Consider the following 16,765-nt stretch of genomic DNA (forward strand, 5'->3'; position numbering starts at 1 on the left):
GCGTTTATACCATCCTATCGACACGCCATGACCTTTCTATAATACCTTTTCGACCCAAAAACTGTTTGGATTGTACCATCATCGATGATAGACGAACGACGGAGGCGGTGAGCGCAGTTAGACCGCAATACCCCTTCATGTAGATTATGTTAGGTGTATCATTTCAAGGCGCTTTTCGACTTTGGTGCGGCATAGAGCCTGTTTGGACTTAGTTGCACTTTCGGAATACCAAATCTCCTCTACCGATCATTCAACACGCTCATCATCTTCCGTGAACAAGTCGCAAACATCGTGCAGCCCCCAGTGATTCATTACGATTTGCTTCCAAAGACGGCAGAATTGGTCACGCATCGATTTCGTATCTAAGACGACATACATCCAGCTGATGATGAGCCAATTGCATACATCGCAAATTTTCTGACACGTTGAGCGGCATTTCCACAAAATGTACAGACTAGAAGAATAGTCTAGTGCTAGCCTCTAGGGAGCGACTCACGCGAGCAGCGAGCACCTTGCACCCTCGGACCTGAGGAACATGCAGCCAGGAACATGCGCTCTACCGGTGCTTTCTCCGACAGCTAACCGAGGATCGTGTGGCTGGAGCTCATGGATGCTTGCGGAAGACTTGCAATGGCAACAACTCGTTTCGCTAGACAGCGTGGGTAGTAAAAGCAATAGGGGCTCAAAAAACTAGACACATTGTGTCTCGTCAGCTGCGGGATGCCAGTAGTTAAAGCGTGAGGCTTCGTGGCGCCTTTTCCACATCTTCTCCACGTGAAAGCAGGTCAAGTGTGGGGGAAGCGCAGGTGCTCGTCGCAGTGGTGTCATCGCCGGAAGACTCCGTGTACATCAGCCATCTAGTCTGTGTCATAGGGCACACGAGCACATGCGTCTCTCTTCCACTTCACTCATCTCTTTCTCAAATCGCTCCCCAGCATCCAGACGCGCCGTTACCTCGGCCTGTAGCAGCGAGACCAATTAGCGTCATAGTGGGGCGGGAACTGTGCTTCGGGTAGCTCGACAGTGAACACCACCATCACCAGCACCACTTTGGCGAATACGCAGCGACAAAGGCCGTTTCGGCCTGTACAATTGGCATCATGTCGTGGAAACGGAGCGAGAGGCTGATGGACACCATCAAGGTGGGCGAGCCTGTCGCACAGTCGCGGTCGTAGCTAACATTTGGATAGCACTACAGCAACTTTCCAGCAACCGGTATGCAGCACGCATGGTCACTTACAGTATCTGTCTGACATGCTACCAGGTGTCTCCTTACGGCAAATGGTACAATTTGGAGAGAAGCCATCTACGGGGACCCTCTTCCGCGCGTCACAATTCCTTTCTGAAGAACTGCCCATACGGTTAGCACACCGAGTGGAAGAGCTCAACGAACTCCCAGATGGCCTCAATGAGATGCCGTCGATTCAAAGAGTGCGCGACTGGTATGCGCAGTCATTCGAAGTGTGTATTGCTAAGGTTGTCGCTGGAGCGCGTTGACTCATCTGACAGGAACTCGTCGAACTGCCCCGGCCGACCCTCTCGAGCGAGGTCAAGGAGCGACTCCTCAAACCAGCGAAGAAAGCCGGCGACAAGAACCTGATGAGCAAGCCGACGCAGAACCCCAGCATCAAAACAGGACAATACCGGTCCGCACCGACGACGAACGGTAACGGTAACAGCAATGGCAGCGGAAACGGCGGCACGATCACAAAAGAAGTGAAAGGCGCGAGCCGGAGATACTATGCCGCCGCAGATGACGGACAGGAATGGCCGCCAGAGCTGGGCGCATACAACACAAAGTTTGCAGACACATTAGAGAAGATCAAGAGGCGGCACGACAGCGTCGTTACGACGGTCGCACAGGGCATTCTCGAGTGGAAGCGCAAGAGGCAAAGGATGCAGATTGACCACAACATCCAAGCCTTCCTCGACCGTTTCTACATGTCGCGTATCGGTATCCGCATGCTCATCGGCCAGCACATCGCCCTCACAGACCAACGCTCGCGAAACGATCCCAACTACGTCGGTATAATCTGCACAAAGACCAATGTCCAAGAACTAGCTCAGGAGGCTATTGAGAATGCGCGATTCGTCTGCGAGGATCACTACGGACTCTTCGATGCGCCAAAGGTCCAGCTCGTGTGCAACCCGGATATCAGCTTCATGTACGTGCCAGGACATTTGTCACACATGTTGTTCGAGACTCTCAAGAACTCGCTCCGCGCTGTGGTGGAAAGACACGGACAGGATAAACAAGAGTTCCCTGTGACCAAGGTCATTGTTGCAGAGGGCAAGGAGGACATCACGATTAAGATTTCGGACGAAGGAGGCGGTATCCCCAGATCATCGATCCCGCTGGTATGGACATACATGTACACGACTGTCGACCAAACACCGAGCCTGGACCCCGACTTCAACAAGAGCGATTTCAAAGCACCCATGGCTGGATTCGGTTACGGGTTACCCATATCAAGGCTATACGCACGCTACTTTGGAGGAGATTTGAAGTTGATTTCCATGGAAGGGTAAGCCTCCCCCCTCACACCCCAAGATTATCTTTTCGCTAACGACATCGGTTATAGCTACGGCACAGACGTCTACCTCCACCTCAACCGCCTTTCCTCCTCCTCAGAACCTCTGCAATAGCAATTACCCGTCATGAGGGGCGGATGGACGTCGAGCGAACTCATCCGGTCATCCCGAGGAATGGCGCAAGGTAACGGTTCGCGAAAGTATAACCCTTTCCTGGCGAGCAAGGCAATGAAGCTCAAGCTGTCGGGTCAGGTCAGCAGGGAGATTAGTGAGAGGAGACAGGTGGGCGATGCGGCAGACATGTTTGCTGATAAGGCTAGTGGCGAGGATGGTAAGCCTTGGTGGAGGAATGTAGGTATGGAGGAGGGTATGTGAGATGTACGATTTTCGGTTTGGCAGATGTCGTTCAGAGATGCAGTTGAAAGTCGGGGGGCAACAGATGGGGTTTGATATCGGCATTTTCCGCGACCTTTGGTGAAAAGGTATCGATCGTTCTCTGGGTTCGGTCTGGCCGGGGCTGGCAAAGGCTTGGACTTTAGCACCTAAGAAAGACACGGCGTTTGGCGAAGGCCATGTATGATCTTGGAACACAAATGAGAATAAGACGGAAGGAAGCAATAGTAACGCAACGCGAAATAGTAATGTTGTACGTCTTGCCATTAGAAACTTCCCTCATATGAACCAAACAAAAAAACTGGGGTATAACGCGATCCGCCTTGAATCCAATGTAACGCCAGATATTCTCATCATCAACACATAGCCCATCCGTTCAAGCAGGTCCTTGTCCTGAACTAACTCTCTTCCTCATCTTCGCAATGTCCCTCTCCTTGCCCTTTCCACTTCTCGCCGGACTTCCACTCCCAGCCATACCCTGCCCTTCAGCGGCTCCACTTCCAGTACCTTGTACCTCCCACTCATCATTCCAATCCGCAGGCGGTTGTGTGAGACCAAGGACGATATTACGGTAAAACGCGCGCGTTTGTGGTACACTCTGTATCCACCATGAATTAGCAACCGATCTCCCCTCCAACTTGTGTGATCATTCGCGGCACATACCTCATTCCTCACCCCCGCAATCCACATGAGCATCTCCTCGCTCTCCAATATACTGACCGCCTCATCCCTCTTCTGCCTCTCCTCCCACACCCTCCCCTGCGCTTCGCCAGAGAAGGAATTCCAATTCTTGCCCCGTGCCTGTATGCTCTTCCGTGTTTCTAGCGTGGATTTACTGGGAGCCTCCGCCTTACCAGCACTACTTCCTCCTGTTTGTGGTGATTGCCCATGTAGACGGTGCGCGCCGTACCCGCCGCTGCTGGAACCAGCACCGGTGAGTGTATCGTAGTCTAACGTGGTAGGGGGTCCAGTGAACTGGGCGTTGAAAGCGGCTTCTGATTCGATTTCGTCATTGGTAATGGGTGCGTGGCCGCCGGTAGCGTGGGTGAACGAGGGCTGGTGCGCGTGGTGCTGGTTGTGGCTGTTTATGATTTGTTGCGCTTCGGCGATGAACTGGAGGTTTACGCCGCCGGGGTTGGGGGGTGGCCATGTCATGATCGCATTGCTGGGGCTAGGCGAGAGCGACGGGGTTCAAGGTGTTTACAGAACGGGTGTGTGCTGTTAGGATGCGTGCGTATGTGCGATGCGGTCGGAGCTTGGGGTTTGGGTGGGGTTGCGGTGATGGTCAATGTCCGCGGGGGAGGCTGAGATGGGAAGGTGGCAGCGACGAGGCACTACCGTCATGCTTCCCAAGACTGGTAGTACGTGCTTGTTTGTTAGTGCTTCGTGTGCTGCTGCGTCGCAGCTTTTCGTAAATCCAGAGCACATTGGTAGACAGAGAACCGTTCTGATATCGAATGGTTTTTGGCATTGATATCTAGTAGCTACTGCTATGCTTAGAGACGTCGACTCCTTCCCATCTTGACCGTCAACCTTGGATATTGCCGTCTAGTGATGTGACCAAAACGCTGAAATGCCAATCTATGCCCAATGCTTAACATACGCGCCGAGAGATCAAGTCCGACTTGATCGAAGCGCGGATCCCTGGTAACCTTCTTTGCCCGTCTATAGTGCTGAGCCAGACTTGCACTGGCCTAGTTCGTTACGATTCTTACAACATCCGCTCCCAGGGGAGCAGGCGCGCCGCAGATTTCCCCGGGAGCTGGATAGGAGTTAGGCTATGTGCCGCCATTTGCCTGCTGATGCTCAGCCTTGCTGCCCTTACCTCGCCAGGTGCTGACCGCCGGTATGTCGGCTTTCAGTCTCTCTTCCTGTGTTGAGTACGCCTTGGGCGTCAATTTTATCAACGTGTGTAGCGGGACCTCCATCCACGGGCTCTGCTCTTGTGGTACGTTCATGAAGTATGCGTAGATACACCTCAGGATGGCCTGGTGTGTAACGATCAAGATGTTCTCGCTCCGCTCCAGCTCCATGATAATGGGCTCCAAACGAATGACAACATCGCGATATGACTCTCCACCCAAGTAACGGTAGTTGTATTTGTCCTCGTCGCGTTGCTTGAAGTCTTCGGGGAACTTCTGTTCGATTTGAGCGTATGTGAGACCGTCGCAGACGCCCGAGTCGAGTTCGTCGAGCGCTTTCCATTCCAACTTCTCGAATGTGAGGAATCGTGCGGTTTGGATCGTTCGCTTCAAGGTTGAGGTCCAGACAGTAAGTTTGCGACCGTCGCCGACCGATTTCGCAACCAGACCGGGTAGCGCATGCGCGTAAGCATCTCCTCGCTCTGATAGGTTTGCGTCTCCTCCAATCTGACCTGTGAGGTTGTACTCGGATTCACCGTGCTGCCACGATTAGTTTTCATAGCTCGTGTTTGCGACATGTACTTACTCGCGATAACCAGATCGAGCGCGGCTTGATGTGGAGATTCATCAAGTAGTAGACGACCCTACTCTGGAGGTAGTCCTGAATCTGGTTGATGATGACTTGCTTGCCCACGTCGATGAGCTTGACGTATGTGAGGTCGCGCTCGTCCTCGTCTATGGTCTGGTACACCTTCTCGTAGTTCCGGATACGGTTGCGGAAATCCGCTGCAGCTTCTTCGGGGTCTTGACCGACATAGTCTGGAGATGTCGTCTTGACTTCCAATATGTTGCTCATAATGAGATCTTCGTCGTCGCATTTTGACTCAACGAATAGCGTCTCGATGTTCTCGGCGGCGCATCGCTCCTGTATCCACCTGCGTCGGCTTTTGGTCGAGTTTGTGGCGTCTAGTATCGCGATCAAGCCCCTGCCCTCAGAAAACCATTTGCACATGTCGTTAACAGCTGCTTCGGCGGCTGCTTTCCGGAGACGCTCTCCTTCTGGGTTGGAGGTATCGAAGAACTCGGCGGAGGGGTTTGGGGTCGCAGTACGACGATACTGGCCAACGTTGAACGTCTTGGATTTGATCGATAACCAATGGAGGTAGCGAACCACTGCGTTGCAACTCGTTAGTGTCTATACGAGACCGTACAGGAGAAACGTACCTTTCTGTGCGATCAAACTCTTGCCCCGCGCGGGCAAGCCTACCATGACGACGCATATCCGCGTGTCTTCGGCCTGTACACCAGCACCGTTAGTCTTTCTGCTTGGTCTTACGAAGTCGCCAGCAGGCACTGCGCGCATATTGGGCGCATAGAATCCATTGGAGTCGGCATTGGAGTCGGTCATTGTATGCGGCAAGTACAGCTCCCTGAAGTCCAGTGACGATGCGACTGGCGAAGCGAAGTAAAAGTTATATGGATCGGAAATCTAGCCGAAGGTATTCCGAGATGCAGCGAGAATGCGGCTTTTAATCAACGATGCAGCAAGGGGAGATGCTAGGCGGTCAACAGAAGGCTGTGGAGTCGCACGGCTGAAGTCGTCTGTTAGGTGAAGCAATAAGTGTATGGACGTCGAGTGTCGTGTTGCAGGGTCGTAAGGTCGGCCCGGCAGTCAAGAAGCGAGAGGAGATGGATTGATTGACGATGATTCCCCCGCATTCGGTACGGCGTCCTTCTTTTCACAAGCCAGAGCAATAAGCGTTCGGATTGCGGCTCCAGGCTAGCGGGCGCGGTGGAGCAGATGTAACGGGTGATTCTCATTCGATAGCACGTGTGGCTGCAGTCCAATGTGTCCACATGTCCGGCAGTCGTGACTGCGCAAACAACGGTCGTCGTTGGCGCCTGCCCATGCGCATTCCTTGGTGCTTGCCTACAGCAATGGGCACCGGCAGGACAGCTCCAAGACTCTCAGCCGTTGCCATGCTGCTACGAGCTCTCCGGGTCGTGTGCCATGATGCCGCCTGCTTCTGCGGTATGACGACAATGGCTCCAGCAGCATAGCTAGGGGGTCCAGAAACATGCCTGCCTAAAGCCGCCGATTGCCGGAAAGACGTGATGGATGGGAGCGAAATTTCTTTACATTGTCGTAGTCGCGCGCCAGTCGTCGTAAATCGGCAAAAAAACAATGGTGCATCCTGGAGATCCTAGCAAGGAAAAAAGACTACTTACAGTCGATATGGAGTAAGTCCGGTGATGCATCGTTGACATCAGTTATTGTACGCGCTGTGATGAGGGCGTCACGTAAGCTTTCGTCGTGGCGGGGCAGTGGGCTGCCAGAGTTTCGTGTACCTCGCGATCTGTCGCCTGGGCGTTGAAGGTTGAAGGATCAAATGCGCACCACGCAAATGGGATAGACTGCTCTTGCTTAAGGTGCGTACACGCAAGCCCGGGGTACGTCCAGGCCGCTATCGCTCTGGTACTGCGGTGTGTGATCGCCGCGGGATTGGTTACCACTCTCCCCACGTGTGGCTGACCTGATAACAACGCATTGCAGCCATAGGCGTACCGTTGGAAAAGCACTCATCAACGCAGATAGATAATGCGAAAAGTAAAAGTTTTTTTCATGTCGTGTGCAACACCTCATTACATCGTTTCCCAGAATTCGCCGACGCTATGTGCAATCCTACGCCAGAGTCAAGCTATAAAAGATGCGGGTATCTAGCAATGCTAAAATCATCCTGCGCTACAAATGCCATGCTAAATCACTATCCAGACGGCCGTTATATGTCATGGACCTTGATCCATCCAACTAAATCTCAAGCATGTAGTTTGGTCATGCCATTGACCCTGTGCGTGTTGTCGATTCCCCTTTGCAAAGCAAGCAGAGTCGCGCTGGCATCCAATCGTCGTTTCAATGCCGCTGCTGTTCGTTCCTGTCCTCGGCTGCCGATGCCTTCCTCAACCCATCGAATCTTATTGATCATGAAGCTGAGACCCTCATGAGCCTTGCTCTTCCTGCTCGAGATGCCATATTCGACGGAACCGGTGTACTCCTGAAGTTGTGGCAAGATGAGTATCTCAATCTGCAAGTCCATATCGGCGGGTGGTGTCACAGGGGCCGCTGGCACCTTCGTTAGAACGTCAGCAGCATCGGCTGGGTCGTTGGGCGCAGTGATGCGTGGGTCGAGCATAGTGACGTCGACAGTATCATCCCATTCACCACGGATCCATCCAGAGTGGATCGCAGCAGCAATAGGATCTGAATCGTCGCGATACACGCGCGCACCCCAAAGATGCCTCTCTAACACGACGTGCTGGCGTTGTCGTGGCTTCAGGTAGTAACGCGGCACTCTGATAGTAAAAGTGCAATTGATGGGATTGACGTCGAAACGAGGCAGCCGTTGAGGTTTCGAGGCGTATCCGAACTGGTCATCTAACGATGAGTTGGGCTTGGGCAGTTCTGTCTTTGCATCGTACAGCTGTGATCCAAGATGTTTGCGAGGGCGTTTCGCAGCGTCGTCAAGAACAGGCTGTACGTCATGGACCTTGGTCAGGATCTTTGTTACTTGCTGCAACGGCTGATGGTTAGGTCGAGGGGCGTGGTGGTGGTGATGGTGGTGATGAGGGTTTCCTGCAATGTGATGGTGGTGATGGACTGAATGGCCTGGGCCAGCTTGTGGTAGACTGGGGTGTCGCCCGTTAATGGTAGTTGAGGTTGGCTGGATCGACGTGTCTTCGTCAGGCTTGTGTTGGTGGTGGTGGTGATGGTGGTGACTATGCTGTTAGTACGCATCTTCTATGGCAAAGAGGGAACTCACTGATGATGATGGTGCTTGTTCCGTTTGGTCCCACGCGCACCGGGTGTTCCTCTACCATCAGCATTCTCGATGTCGAAGATTCCCTCCTCATCCTTGACTCGCTTCGGCTTCCTTCCTTGCTGGGAACCGATTCTTCTCATCATTTCGCCGTTGTCCGATTCGAATGAGCCCTGGCCGTTCTGTGGCATGGGACTTCCCCGCGATGGGGTCGTCGATCCCAGCCCGCTGCCGAGACCGGAGAACATGCGCCCGAATTCGCTCTTGATTCCAGGATCTTTGCCAACGGACAAGGGCTGCGCTGAGGCACCTTGAACAGCCTGTGGAAGCGGAGACGCTCTGCCCGTTCGTCTGCTCGCCTCCAAACCAAAGCCAATGTGCGATTTCGAGTGTTGCATGGCCTCGCCCATCCTGGAAGGCTGATCGTAGAGCGATCTTCCGCTGGAGGATAGAGAGCGTGCGAGTGGCTCGGTCCTCTGTCGCTCTAGGGAGTTGGGGTCGGAGGTAGGAGGAGCGTGGTACTGCTCGACTACGCGATGGCCCAACTGGTCTACACTGCGTCGCAACATATCCTCTGAACTTTGGGCGCCGTATCGGGGAGCGCCCAGCATGGATGGGGGGTACGGGCCATAGGTGCGATGCATCGGCGGAGGTTCCTCTGCGCGACTGTCATGAGGAGGTTCATGGACAGCACCGGTAGGCGCTGATTGCCGCCACAGACTGCGTGGAGGTTCGGATGAGCCAGAGATGTTGCGCTGCGCCTGCGGTGGACTGAAGCCAGACTGCGACACAGGGTGAACAGTCACGGGCCGATCCCTCTCAGAAGCATTGTGGTTTGTGCCTGCTAAGAGTTCTGCAGCATTGGGCCTTGCGTGATGCGACTCCCCCAGTGTGCGTCGCCGCTCCTCGTTTGGCCCATAAGCGTTGCGCCGGCCTGGAAATCCGTCGTACGAAGATCTGCCTTCTTGTTCGGTGTTTGCCAGAGGGCCCATCGGTTGGCTATTCGGTCGGGGTGGAACATTCCCGGCAGGCTGTCGACCTGTATCCTGCGCATAGGGGCGGTGGCCGGCGAAGTTCATGGGCTTGTAAGGTTGTGTCGTTGGTGGCAGCGACTGGCGGCCCGGATCAGGCGAGCCATGGTTGCTGTAGGACTGTCTGGGAGAGCCAGCCGAAAAGGCATGGCCTTCAGATGGCCGCGAGGTATTGCTGCCGTACATGTTGCGTTCTGGGGTGGGTTGACGGCGAAACAGAGGGAAATCCGACCGCGAACCAGCGGGCAGGCCACGTCGAGGCGAAGGTGGCTGCATGCTGTGGCCGTTGGGTACTGGGGCGTTTGTGGGAGGCGAGGGCTGTGATTGCGCTGTTTGGTTGAGTGCACCTGTGTCACCGCCGCCGCCGATAAGAGATGAGATGGACATGCTGCTTCCCGGGCGCAACGCCTGACCTAGACCAGGAAGCTCTCTGTTGGCGCCAAAGTTGGAGGGGTATTGTGGACGCTGCGACTGGGATGCATGGAGATGCTGCTGTGTGGGGGACGATGGAGGAGGCATTTGGGGCCGCGCGAAGGATGGTGGAGGTGGAGGTTCGTGAGACGGGCCTGGAGGAGAGTTAGTTTGGGACAAAGCTTGACCATTGCTTTTGGGAGCGGGGCTGTACCATAGGGGTTCGGCGAACTGGCAGCGTTCAGCGACGAGGCGCGCGCAGCATCGAAGCTATAGGGCGCTGGGGCTGACGGGTTGTTGGAAGTGGACATTTGCGGTGGAGGGTGCGACTGGGAGTGATGAGTCTCGTAGTGTATCGGTCGCGCTAAAGACATGGATCAGCACAAGCTCGGACGGCGAGTCGCGACTTTTCGAAAGAGGTTTAGAGGCCCGCGGATCGTGCATTAGCTAGGAGCCACATCTGCGGAGTGCGCCATAGAATTCGCCAGACCCATGCCATCTCCACCGACAGATGGCGCGCACCGTTGAGCAACGCAGATGTTGGTGTGGCTCGGGATGGCATGGCGACACTAGTAAGGAAAGACTGCCTGCATTTGCCTGCGTCGATATGACGGCGACAGGCGGTGAAGTGCTTTTTCGCAATTGACGTGTCATGCAGCCATCCATGCAGGCAATGCCTTCCCACTACCGTCTCTTGCCTTCGTCGAGCACCAGACAGCCACGCGAGCGGTGCCACAGACTTGAGACATACAGGTCAGAATGCAGCCTGGATGGCCTGGGCACCTTTTGTGAACTGGTGAGAGCTACAAAAATTGTACACATGCATGTCCAGGCTACACAGACCGTCCTTCCTCAGTGCGTCCTGCGCAGATGTGTTCTCCAAGACATTTGTGGAAATGGTAGCCCGTACCTGTATTTGACCAGCCACCCTGTCCTTGTCCTTCATTCTGGCCTTGCGGCGCATTATTACCAGCCGGTAGTCCTTGACTACTGCGTCGAACGTGTTGTGGTCCCGAAGGAAAGAACGGATCGCGCCGGGGCATCGAGTACGGGTCGACAGCATACGGAGCGTGGAGTGGCTGTTGCGATTGTGGTTGTGAGGCGGGCGGGTGGCCTGGGTAGGCTTGCGTCGTCTGCGGGTGGTAGTTCATAGGGCGATCTGGTGGTCGTTGGTAGGGCGGCGGGCGGTCCATAGTCGGCTTGGGCTCATCGGAGAGGTGGTGAGGATGAAAGTGTCGCAAGTACGGGATAGCAGTATACGCTCCCGCTCGCTAGCGTAGTATGGGGAGTACAATGGTCGTCGTCGTGTGGAGGGGTGCGGCCCAGAGCGAGCTGCAGTATTGCAGAAGAAAAGAAGCCTCGAGCATGCGAGGAAACGAGAAGGCGCAATGGGACCAAGCGTCACGATCCCTGTAGGTTTCTAGCGCAGCCCCGCATGCAGCGAAAGCGAGAGCCCGACTAGAGGGCAGGCACTGACGATGTGATAGGGCTGCTTCCCACAAAGCGCCTACACCACGCCCACAAGGCCACAAGACGTTTGCTCGACACAAAGCCCTCTGGCGCATGATGATGCGTATATCAGCGAGCCCCTGGCCATAGTTTGTCGTAGCCCCGCCCAGACTGCCCGCTCTGCGCACAAAAAGAAATACCCATGCTCGTCGGAACATGCGACGCCCGTTCCCATGCAGCCTGTTCCTGAATCGTTCCTTCCAGTTGACCGCCTCGCGCCAAGCCCGATCGGCAGGTGCACCCATCCATGTCCGAGTCCAGCCCAGCCATCAACACCGGCACGGCCAGCAGCTGCCCCTCGTCATCTGAGGCGCGTGACACGTGCCCGTAGCTTTCACCTCCAACCTGCGATATGTGAAGCAACACCAACCTCTGCATCCTATGCCGCTCCTCCCCATGCCTGGCTCTCCTGCGTCTTCCTGGGCCGTCTACCGTGCGCGCCTCAAGGCTGTCTTCCATGGCGCCGACCCACGCGTGTGCGCCGCCTTCTGGTTGTTCGGTATGCATGCACCTGAACCCCCAAAGAGGGGCACCAACACTTTCCGGTCCACCGCAACTAACACGCCTAGGCCTCATCAACAACGTCCTCTACGTAATCATCCTCTCCGCGGCACTCGACCTCGTCGGCCCAAATGTCCCCAAAGGCGTCGTGCTCCTCGCCGATGTCATTCCCTCATTCCTGGCCAAACTGTGCGCCCCGTACTTCATCCACAAGATCCCCTACAATGTGCGCATCTTCATATTTTTCGGTCTCTCCGTATGCGGCATGCTCATCATCGCCCTCACGCCTCCACTGCAGGACTCAGGGACCATCGCCATCAAGATGTGCGGAGTGATGCTTGCCAGTCTGAGCAGTGGAGCTGGCGAACTGAGCTTCCTTGGCCTGACACATTACTACGGCCACTTTGCTCTGGCTTCCTGGGGCTCAGGCACGGGAGGCGCCGGCTTGATCGGTGCCGGAGCCTATGCCATCGCGACCAACACGCTCGGCATCACCCCTCGTACAAGTCTACTCGTGTTTTCCTTCCTGCCGCTAATCATGGTGCTGAGTTTCTTCGTTATCCTTCCGCTCGGCCCACTGCGCGCCGGCATCCAGAAACAAGGCGACTATGAAGCCATCGATGACCACGGGGACGATGAGGAACAGGAAGTAGGCCAGGCGCAGGAACAAGACGACCTGTTGTCTTCCTCTATGCACTCGGCTTCAGGGCGCAGTTTTCCCTCTGTCACTAACACCGGTGCTAACAGTGCGCTGAGTAGCTTTCGCGCAAACCTCAACCGCGCGCGAGGCCTGTTCTTCCCATAGTAAGCCCGATCCTTAAACCTCATCCGCTCCAGACTAATTCATCACAGCATGCTGCCCCTCCTTCTTGTCTACATTGCCGAGTATACCATCAACCAAGGTGTCGCACCCACTCTGCTCTTCCCTCTCGAATCCTCTCCTTTCGACGAATACCGCTCCTTCTATAGCACCTATGGCGCCATCTACCAGGTCGGTGTCTTCATCTCGCGATCCTCCACGCCCTTCATACGCATACACCACCTTTACGTCCCGTCATTTCTTCAAGTCGCCAATCTCATTATCCTCACACTGCACGCCATGTTCAATTTTATCCCGAGCTATTACATCGTTTGTGTAATCATTTTCTGGGAAGGTTTACTAGGCGGGCTGGTCTATGTCAGCACCTTTGCCGAGATTACGGATAACGTGCCGAAAGAGGATAGGGAGTTCAGCCTGGGCGCGACTAGTGTGAGTGATTCTGGAGGTATCTGCATCGCTGGTTTCTTAGGCATGGCTGTTGAGGTGAGTCTGTGTCGCTGGCAAGTAAACCATGGCAGAAATTACTGCAAGCTGCAGTGAAGTTTAACCAAGTCGATTGCGCATCCTATGACTCTAGCTTTCGCGCCCCACCTTTAGAAACACTCTCGCTCTCGTTGGCGCGTTACGATACGTGAGCAATAATGATATATTGTCAGCAATAGACCCATGGTTTGCCTCTAGTTATCTAAAGTATATCTCCGTCTTGAACCTTTTGTCCTGAAAAGCCTACACATCCCCGTCACAAGTTCCTACACAATATCACATCAGTCCTAATCTACTACATCATGTCGAGACAGTTCACAACAAAATCGGCTGAGACTCAAGGAGTCTTCTCAACCCTCTCTTGCGCTACGTCCGACACGGAGTGCGATACAGACTCCGAGACGCTTTTCGACTCCGACGACGACTCCGACGACGACGACGAGCTAAGGCAACAAGAAAAAGTCCTACCACAATACCACATCATCGGCATACTAGTAGCATGGCAACCCGATAAAGACTTCATCGCCTCCTATCCCGCACAAATCGTAAGTCGCCCTCCCAGTCGCCAGACTATGGTTGAGCTTTGCTAACGCCTACTGACTAGATCGGAACCACGGTCATGGATGAGGGTGTCGAGGTCAATCCAATCGTCTACAGCTGGGGTGATGTAGCGAACTTGCGCCGCGAAGTGAGGGGCAGGTCGGGCAAAGCAGCCCGGGAGAAGTTGCTGGTTAACCCTGTTAGTATTTTTGACGGGTTGGGGCCGTGGGAGAAGGAGTGGGATGATATGTGTGGGTGTGAGGGGAGTGAGGACTGTTCGCGTATCGATGACGGGGATGAGGATGAGAATGTGGGTTCGGAAATCATCATGGAAGATGTAGGCAGCTTTGCCGGGGGCACTGTCTGCGATGAAGAGGACGAAGATGGCGACTCTGTCATGGATGTTGACGAGAAGGTGGGCGTCGAGCCTTGTGTTGGCATGGAGTATGTTTGGCAGGCTTAAGTTGATCGGTTGGTCATTGGAGGGTGGGTAGGCATCAGTCTTCACACACGCACATTCGAATTCAAATTGTTCGATCTAAAGTGTTTCGTCGCTATGTCCATATTTCCGCCATGCTGACTATGGCGATCCCATGCGCAATCCCATGACGCCGTTCGCCTGATTTTCCACTCCTTAGCGACATCGTGATACACGTCACGAGCTGATCCACTTTTCCTCTCCAAAACCATGGTCCTTCCATTCGTCTGCCTACACGTGAGCCTATAAGTGAACTACAGTTAGCAATACGGCAGTAGGGAGTCATTTTAGAGACACGTATAGTAAATATGTGGCATGCGTTTATTTCTATTTCTCAAATATTCTTTTTGGTGCCTATCTTGCATACCAACTTAACTCTCTACCCTTGAAACATTCTACAACGAACAAATTATGCCTTCCAAGCAGTATACCTTCAAATCCACAACTATGGATATGCCCGCGCAACGATCGCACAACCCAAAGACCTGGCATATCGCAACCTTAGCACCAGGTTTCGACAACACTCGTCTGCGCTTCCCCATTCTCATTGTAAATATACTCTCTTGTACCCCGAGATTTCGCAACATGAAAGAGGGATTGTCTGACAAGTACAAACAGGCAGCCAACGATACCGGCAGCAAAACTCTTATCTCCTCCCACAGCGAGCTAGATACCCTGCTCAAGACATGCTACGGGGATGCTGTGCCCGAAGCACCCACTACAATGTCGTCATCGCCACAAAGAAACGACAGCGTAGTAGACCTATCCACCACCAACGACAAATCCCCATCAAATCCCTTGACAGACGACTACCCCACACCCTTATCCTCCCATTTCGTCGACGGAGAACTAGTATGCACAGGCGGTCTTGCGATCGAACATCCAGAGTCCCCAGACTCCTCAGGTGCTTCAGATGCTTCAGACTCTCCAGACTACGCCAAATGGCTGAACAGGGATGGGGGTGGGACTGAAGAAGTATATGGAGGCGATGGGCGGTCGTTCACAGTGAAACTGGGTGCGAGGAGGTGGAGGAGGAAGAGTCGGGTGAAGAAGGCTGTGTCGAGGTTGCGGAGTGGGTTTAGTGGGATGAGATGGAGCGCGCCGAGGAGGATGCTGTTGTCGAGTGCTGTTTGATATCTTTTTTTGCTATTCGCTGTTTTTGAGGAATGCGACGTTATACCCAATCGAATTGAATCTTTTAAAAAAAGAGTAAATGCTACACCTACCCACGACCTTGGTTGGAAGTGCCTCACTGCTGTCTTCCCAAGTGGCTACACCGCGCTGTGGTGATGAACCATAGTTCAGATATCCCCAACCATGTATGGCCAGAATCGAGACAAATATTCACTGCGAACATCGTATATGAGCCATGAAGAGCCCTGCGTACTTTCTCTTCATTCCCAGAACTATACCATTTACCGCACGCATACACGATCAACCAAGCACACTACAATGTCTTCAACCACAGCTACGATGTCGCCAAATACGACTACAACGTCAGCGTCCACACTTGAGGGGTTTCCTTACCAACGAACCCTCTACATCCGCGAGATCGAAGCGACACCTATTTCGCTTCTGAAATTCCCTCTGATGATTGTAAGTACATCATGACCTTGCGTATCTCATCCAACCTCTTCAAAAACAGTATTTGAGGTTGCAACAAGTTTTGAAGCATACTAACTTCCCTGCAGATCGAACCCATTTACGAAGGTCCCGGAAAGGAAACCACCGAAGAGGTACATACTCTAAAACACCTCCACGAGCTACTAGAAAAGTATTATGCCTTCCTGGCCAAAACTTTGAAGGCCAAAGCTTTGTATGAGAAGCGCGAATATCTGGTTCCGAAGCCATACGATGCTGCTGCGTGGACTGCGGCCAATGGAGATGAGCCGTGTGTGCTACCGAGCATACGCGTGCGTTTTCCAGGACTCTTCGACGACTAGAAGAAAGTTGGTTACTTCAACCCGGAAAACAAAGTATGAACAGAATAATACGTCGGTGGACGTCTTGGAGATTCGCGTGGTAGGTAGGGGCCACCTCATGCAAGGGAAAAACTGGACGGGTCTGCAGACTACATTAAGATGAGTACACGCAAAGTGGGTGTGTTAACATCGACGTAGAACCCAGGGTGTTCACCTTTTCTCTAGGTTGACATGGGGGCTGTGCCAGTGTGATGGCGTATTGTAGCGCGTTCGGTGGCTGGTATTTGTCGGTTCTGGACATATTGAGACGGTATCCGGTGCGTTGGCAGGGCACCTTCATTCCTACACATGTTGGTGGAACACGAGCGCGATAGTTGACTGTCTTCTGTATAATATCAGCTGCTTCAATGTATTTCTTCATAAACCCAAGCTCAAGTCATCAGTCGGTCATGGCGCGTCGCCAGGTGG

At 53.8% G+C, this 16,765-nt stretch overlaps 7 protein-coding genes across 7 annotated transcripts; 4 read left to right on the forward strand and 3 right to left on the reverse strand.

Moving 5' to 3' along the window:
* Window positions 1–1,100: 1,100 nt before the first annotated feature.
* On the forward strand, window positions 1,101–2,646 carry J4E86_005663 (uncharacterized protein; the record flags this gene model as incomplete). The annotated part of the gene is made up of 4 exons (XM_051446196.1): window positions 1,101–1,142; window positions 1,243–1,461; window positions 1,510–2,525; window positions 2,583–2,646. The coding sequence occupies 4 exons, from the start codon at window positions 1,101–1,103 to the stop codon at window positions 2,644–2,646; spliced, it is 1,341 nt and encodes a 446-aa protein (XP_051302963.1).
* A 655-nt stretch (window positions 2,647–3,301) lies between these two features.
* Window positions 3,302–4,080, reverse strand: J4E86_005664 (uncharacterized protein; the record flags this gene model as incomplete). The annotated part of the gene is made up of 2 exons (XM_051446197.1): window positions 3,302–3,523; window positions 3,589–4,080. 2 exons carry the CDS (start codon window positions 4,078–4,080, stop codon window positions 3,302–3,304), a joined length of 714 nt encoding a protein of 237 aa, XP_051302964.1.
* A 623-nt stretch (window positions 4,081–4,703) lies between these two features.
* On the reverse strand, window positions 4,704–6,195 carry J4E86_005665 (uncharacterized protein; the record flags this gene model as incomplete). Its single annotated transcript, XM_051446198.1, has 3 exons — window positions 4,704–5,327; window positions 5,374–5,960; window positions 6,012–6,195. 3 exons carry the CDS (start codon window positions 6,193–6,195, stop codon window positions 4,704–4,706), a joined length of 1,395 nt encoding a protein of 464 aa, XP_051302965.1.
* A 1,408-nt stretch (window positions 6,196–7,603) lies between these two features.
* Window positions 7,604–10,418, reverse strand: J4E86_005666 (uncharacterized protein; the record flags this gene model as incomplete). Its single annotated transcript, XM_051446199.1, has 3 exons — window positions 7,604–8,561; window positions 8,606–10,199; window positions 10,259–10,418. 3 exons carry the CDS (start codon window positions 10,416–10,418, stop codon window positions 7,604–7,606), a joined length of 2,712 nt encoding a protein of 903 aa, XP_051302966.1.
* Window positions 10,419–11,949: 1,531 nt separating this feature from the next.
* BTN1 (battenin CLN3 protein) lies at window positions 11,950–13,414 on the forward strand (the record flags this gene model as incomplete). Its single annotated transcript, XM_051446200.1, has 3 exons — window positions 11,950–12,052; window positions 12,123–12,858; window positions 12,907–13,414. 3 exons carry the CDS (start codon window positions 11,950–11,952, stop codon window positions 13,412–13,414), a joined length of 1,347 nt encoding a protein of 448 aa, XP_051302967.1.
* A 245-nt stretch (window positions 13,415–13,659) lies between these two features.
* J4E86_005668 (uncharacterized protein) lies at window positions 13,660–14,360 on the forward strand (the record flags this gene model as incomplete). Its single annotated transcript, XM_051446201.1, has 2 exons — window positions 13,660–13,902; window positions 13,962–14,360. 2 exons carry the CDS (start codon window positions 13,660–13,662, stop codon window positions 14,358–14,360), a joined length of 642 nt encoding a protein of 213 aa, XP_051302968.1.
* Window positions 14,361–15,848: 1,488 nt separating this feature from the next.
* Window positions 15,849–16,318, forward strand: J4E86_005669 (uncharacterized protein; the record flags this gene model as incomplete). The annotated part of the gene is made up of 2 exons (XM_051446202.1): window positions 15,849–15,971; window positions 16,067–16,318. The coding sequence occupies 2 exons, from the start codon at window positions 15,849–15,851 to the stop codon at window positions 16,316–16,318; spliced, it is 375 nt and encodes a 124-aa protein (XP_051302969.1).
* Window positions 16,319–16,765: the final 447 nt, after the last annotated feature.

Source organism: Alternaria arbusti, assembly GCF_024043155.1.
Source record: "Alternaria arbusti strain BMP 1465 chromosome Unknown scaffold_6, whole genome shotgun sequence".
In the NCBI taxonomy this organism is placed as follows: domain Eukaryota; kingdom Fungi; phylum Ascomycota; class Dothideomycetes; order Pleosporales; family Pleosporaceae; genus Alternaria; species Alternaria arbusti.